General features: G+C 54.2%; 1 protein-coding gene across 1 annotated transcript in view; it reads left to right on the forward strand.

The window, feature by feature from the left end:
• Nucleotides 1–306: 306 nt before the first annotated feature.
• Nucleotides 307–5,944, forward strand: part of LOC144488337 (disks large homolog 4-like) — a gene marked incomplete at its 3' end in the record, with an annotated part of 46,787 nt that continues 41,149 nt past the window's right edge. Inside the window, exons 1-3 of the mRNA XM_078206388.1 lie at nt 307–498; nt 2,207–2,272; nt 5,112–5,162. Coding sequence (XP_078062514.1) covers nt 307–498; nt 2,207–2,272; nt 5,112–5,162 — 309 coding nt within the window. The remainder of the gene's footprint in view (nt 499–2,206; nt 2,273–5,111; nt 5,163–5,944) is intronic.

Below are 5,944 nucleotides of genomic sequence, written 5' to 3' on the forward strand. Positions count from 1 at the left end.
TAAGGGAATTAAGGGTTATGGTGAGCAGGCGGGTAAGTGGAGCTGAGTCCACGGAAAGATCAGCCATGATCTTATTGAATGGCGGAGCAGGCCTCGAGGGGCCAGATGGCCTACTCCTGCTCCTAGTTCTTATGTTCTGCACTGCAGGGATTCTATGATGAGTTGAATCAACCCTGTACTGGCCAGACTCAGTATTTAACAAGTGCGCTGATCATAAGAAGAAGAAAATAAAACTCTCTCCTCTGACAAACATCCCTGGATTTTTGGAGACTTGCTGAGTAGGATTGTGTGGACTCCGCCTTCACTATGAGTGGTGTTCCTGATTGGCTGGTTTCCGTGCCGTTCAGTCCCCCTGTGCCTTCAACGCTGAAAGACTCGGCAAGACAACAGATGTCAAGTTGCTGTTTTCCCCAGTTTTGCCCTCAATCCCCTCCCGCTCCTGTGCCGTACTTTGCCAGGGCATTGCTATCCCTTCAGGAGCGATCGCCGAGATGTCAGGTACTGTCCATAAGACCCAGATATAGGCCCATCGAGTCTGCCCCGCCATATTCAATCATGGCTGATATGTCTCTCATCCCCATTCGAAGTTAAAGTTTATTTATTAGTGTCGCAAGTGAGGCTTACATTAACAGTGCAATGAAGTTACTGTGAAAAATCTCTTAGTCGCCACACTCCGGCGCCTGTTCGGGTTACACTGAGTCTGGCCAGTACAGGGTTGATTCAACTCATCATAGAATCCCTGCAGTGCAGAACATAAGAACTAGGAGCAGGAGTAGGCCATCTGGCCCCTCGAGCCTGCTCCGCCATTCAATAAGATCATGGCTGATCTTTTTGTGGACTCAGCTCCACTTACCCGCCCGCTCACCATAACCCTGAGGGAGAATTTAGCACGGCCAATGCACTCTAACCAGCACGTCTTTCTGACTGTGGGAGGAAACCGGAGCACCCGGAGGAAACCCACGCAGACACGGGGAGAATGTGCAGACTTCGCACAGACGGTGACCCAAGCCGGGAATCGAACCCGGGTCCCTGGCGCTGTGAGGTAGCAGTGCTAACCCGCTGTGCCACCCTTTGATCCCCTTACCCATCAAGAACCTATCTATCTCTGTCTTAAAGACACTCAATGACCCGGCCTCCACAGCCTTCTGCGGCAAAGAGTTCCACAGATTCACCACCCTCTGGCTGAAGAAATTCCTCCTCATCTCGGTTCGAAAGAGTCGTCCCTTCAAAGAACAAAGAACAATACAGCACAGGAACAGGCCCTTCGGCCCTCCAAGCCTGCGCCGCTCATGTGCCCAACTAGACCATTCGTTTGTACCCCTCTATTCCCAGTCTGTTCATGTGGTTATCTAGATAAGTCTTAAACGATCCCAGCGTGTCCGCCTCAATCACCTTGCTTGGCAGCGCATTCCAGGCCCCCACCATCCTCCGTGTAAAATACGTCCCCCTGACATCTGTGTTGAACCCGTGACCCCTTCACTCTGAGGCTGTGCCCACGGATCCCGCTCTCTCCAATGGAGGGCATTAGATATGGGGAGAGGTTGGGGAAACTTGGTTTGTTCTCACTGGAACGACGGAGGTTGAGGGGCGACCTGATAGAAGTCTACAAGATTATGAGAGGCATGGACAGAGTGGATAGTCAGAAGCTTTTTCCCCAGGGTGGAAGAGTCAATTACTAGGGGGCACAGGTTTAAGGTGCGAGGGGCAAGGTTTAAAGGAGATGTACGAGGCAGATTCTTTACATAGAGGGTGGTGGGTGCCTGGAACTCGTTGCCGGGGGAGGGAGTGGAAGTGGATACGGTCGTGGGTTTTAAGGGGCGTCTTGACAAATACATGAATAGGATGGGAATAGAGGGATATGGTCCCCGGGAGGGTAGGGGGTTTTAGTTCAGTCGGGGGCAGCATGGTGGGTGCAGGCTTGGAGGGGCCGAAGGGCCTGTTCCTGTGCTGGAATTTTCTTTGTCAGTGGAAACATCTTCTCCACGTTCACTCTATCCAGGCCTGACAGTATTCTGTAAGTTTCAATCAGATCCCCCCTCTTCATCCTTCTGAACTCCATCGAGTACAGACCCAGAATCCTCGTACGCCCACCTCTGAACTCTCACTCTCATGGTTACCATCCAGTCAGATGTTGTGATGTGTGACCGGCACAGGTCCGATACTCGTGGCTTGGCCCAGTGATTAATATCTGACGTGACCTCCACTTTCTGCTCCGCAGGCGAACTCACCCCCGGTGATCGTGAACACAGACACTCTCGATGCTCCACCTTACGTAAGTCTCTCTCCCACCAGTGCCTACGTGTTTTGCGTCGGCTCCCTGAGCGTTTACCTGTTCTAAGACACACGTGTTGGAATATGAATCATGTCTCAGCTCAGAAACACGTCAGGTTCACCCGTGTTACAGACTGCATGGGAAGGTTCACAGATGTGGATGGATATTCAGAGATGGGCGATGTTAAGATCTCTGTGCCTTCGATTACATATAATCCACAGACCGAACACACAGAATAAACCTTCAACTCCGTTGAGGCGATGGGTGATGGGCGATGGGTGATGGGTGATGGGCGATGGGTGATGGGTGATGGGTGATGGGCGATGGGTGATGGGTGATGGGTGATGGGTGATGGGCGATGGGCGATGGGTGATGGGTGATGGGCGATGGGTGATGGGCGATGGGTGATGGGCGATGGGCGATGGGCGATGGGTGATCTGCTCACGCACAACCTACTCCAGCAACACCACGATTTTAATATTCTCATCCTTGTTTCCAAAGCCCTCCAACATCTCACTCCTCCCTATCTCTGTAACCTCCTCCAGCCCCCTATACCCCCTCCCTATCTCTGTAACCTCCTCCAGCCCCTACACCCCTCCCTATCTCTGTAACCTCCTCCAGCGCTTACACCCCTCCCTATCTCTGAAACCTCCTCCAGCCCCTACACCCCTCCCTATCTCTGTAACCTCCTCCAGCTCCCTACACCACTCCCTATCTCTGGAACCTCCTCCAGCCCCTACACCCCTCCCTATCTCTGTAACCTCCTCCAGGCTCAACACCCCTCCCTATCTCTGTAACCTCCTCCAGCCCCTACACCCTCTCCCATTCTCTCTAACCTCCTCTCGCCTCCACACCCCCTCCCTATCTCTGTAACCTCCTCCACCCCCTCCCTATCTCTGTAACCTCCTCCAGCCCCTACACCCCCTCCCTCTCTCTGTAACCTCCTCCAGCCCCCGACACCCCCTCCCTATTTCTGTAACGTTCCCCAGCCCCTACACCCCCTCCCTATCTCTGTAACCTCCTCCAGCCCCTACACCCTCTCCCTATCTCTGTAACCTCCTCCAGCCCCAACACCCCTCCTCCTCATCTCTGTAATCTCCTCCAGCCCCTACACCCCTCCCTATCGCTGTAACCTCCTCCAGCTCCCTATACCCCCTCCCTACCTCTGTAACCTCCTCCAGCCCCCTACACCCCCTCCCAATCTCTGTTACCTCCCCAAGCCCCTACACCCCCTTCCTATCTCTGTAACCTCCTCCAGCCTCTACACCCCCTCCCTATCTCTGTAACCTCTTCCAGCCCCTACAACCCCTCCCTATCTCCGTAACCTCCTCCAGCCCCTACACCCTCTCCCTATCTCTCTAACCTCCTCCAGCCTCTACACCCCCTCCCTATCTCTGTAACCTCCTCCAGCCCCTACCCCCCTCCCTATCTCTGTAACCTCCTCCAGCCCCTACACCCCTCCTCCTCATCTCTGTAATCTCCTCCAGCCCCAACACCCCCTCCCTATCTCTGTAACCTCCTCTAGCCCCTACACCCCCTCCCTATCTCTGTAACCTCCTCTAGCCCCTACACCCCCCCTATCTCTGTAACCACTTCCAGGATGTTGTGCTGAGGGTATATTAAAGTTTATTTATCAGTGTCACAAGTGGGCTTACATTAACACTGCAATGAAGTTACTGTGAGAATCCCCCAGTCGTCACACTCCGGTGCCTGCTCGGGTAACACTGAGGGAGAATTTAGCACGGCCAATCCACCCTAACCCGCACGTCTTTCAGACTGTGGGTGGAAACCGGAGCACCCGGAGGAAACCCACGCAGACACGGGGAGAACGCGCAGACTCTGCACAGACAGTGACCCGAGGCCGGGAATCGAACCCGGGTCCCTGGCGCTGTGAGGCAGCAGTGCTAACCCACTGTGCCACTGTGCCGCTGGGATTGAACCTGGGTCCCTGGTGCTGTGAGGCAGCAGTGCTAACCCACTGTGCCACCGTGCCGCTGGGATTGAACCTGGGTCCCTGGCGCTGTGAGGCAGCAGCGCTAACCCACTGTGCCACCGTGCCACTGGGATTGAACCCGGGTCCCTGGTGCTGTGAGGCAGCAGTGCTAACCCACTGTGCCACCGTGCTGCTGGGAATCGAACCCGGGTCCCTGGCGCTGTGAGGCAGCAGCGCTAACTCACTGTGCCACCGTGCTGCTGGGAATCGAACCCGGGACCCTGGCGCTGTGAGGCAGCAGTGCTAACCCACTGTGCCACCGTGCCGCTGGGATTGAACCCGGGTCCCTGGCGCTGTGAGGCAGCAGTGCTAACCCACTGTGCCACCGTGTCGCTGGGATTGAACCCGGGTCCCTGGCGCTGTGAGGCAGCAGTGCGAACCCACTGTGCCACCGTGCCGCTGGGATTGAACCCGGGTCCCTGGCGCTGTGAGGCAGCAGCGCTAACCCACTGTGCCACCGTGCCACTGGGATTGAACCCGGGTCCCTGGCGCTGTGAGGCAGCAGCGCTAACCCACTGTGCCACCGTGCCACTGGGATTGAACCCGGGTCCCTGGCGCTGTGAGGCAGCAGTGCTAACCCACTGTGCCACCGCGATGGAAAAGTTGCCTCGTAGTCTCTCAGTGTTGTCGGCTCAGTAAGAAGTCTCCCAACACCAGGGTTAAAGTCCAACAGGTTTATTTGACAGCACGAGCTTTCGGAGCGCTGCCCCTTCATCAGGGTGAGTGTGGTAGAATATTGCGGAATGCCAGGCTCGGCTGAAAGTCATGTTAAATTGTCAGAAGCCCCTTCCTCACTGCACGAGTTGTTGAGTTGGGAGTGTGACCGTCTCTCCTTCTCTGTGACAGATCAATGGCACTGATGGAGAGATTGAATATGAAGAAATCACACTGGAAAGGGTAAGTGATGGCACCTTCTTTCCCACAACTTGTCCAATCTCACCCCCCTTTTATCTCGAAAGCACGGAGGGAGCAAAGCATGCTGGGTCATGAACCGCGCCACCTCACAACCCGTGCACACTCGGTCTGTACCCGTCCCTCCACCCTGTGTCTTCGAGCATCCAGTACGTTGTGTTATGGTTCAGGTAGGAAACTCCAAAGTGTTTTATGGAGCCCACCTGGGTCATAAGTTTTGCCTCTTGAATTTGGCTCGGGTGAGCATGAGATGTTCCACCTCAGGTATGATTCAAGTGACCCACTAGGGAGCTTTTACCAAGCAACGTTTATTGAAGAATATATAGTTAACATGTACAGTAGGAAAACGGGCAAGAACTTTTATCAATTACAAGCAAAAACAAAACAGCCACAGTAATGTATAACCCTTAATGAATATCTGTAATCGTCATCGAGTCACAGAGGGTAACAACATGGAAACAGGCCCTTCGGCCCAACTTGTCCATGCTGCCCTTTTTTAAAAAACCCCTAAGCTAATCCCAATTGCCCGCATTTGGCCCATATCCCTCTATACCCATCGTACCCATGTAACTATCTAAATGCTTTTTAAAAGACAAAACTGTACCCGCCTCTACTACTGCCTCTGGCAGCTCGTTCCAGACACTCACCACCCTCTGTGTGAAAAAATTGCCCCTCTGGACCCTTTTGTATCTCTCCCCTCTCACCCTTAACCCTATGCCCTCTAGTTTTAGACTCCCCGACCTTTGGGAAAAGATACTATCTAGCTG

Source organism: Mustelus asterias, unplaced genomic scaffold (genome assembly GCF_964213995.1).
Source record: "Mustelus asterias unplaced genomic scaffold, sMusAst1.hap1.1 HAP1_SCAFFOLD_1475, whole genome shotgun sequence".
In the NCBI taxonomy this organism is placed as follows: domain Eukaryota; kingdom Metazoa; phylum Chordata; class Chondrichthyes; order Carcharhiniformes; family Triakidae; genus Mustelus; species Mustelus asterias.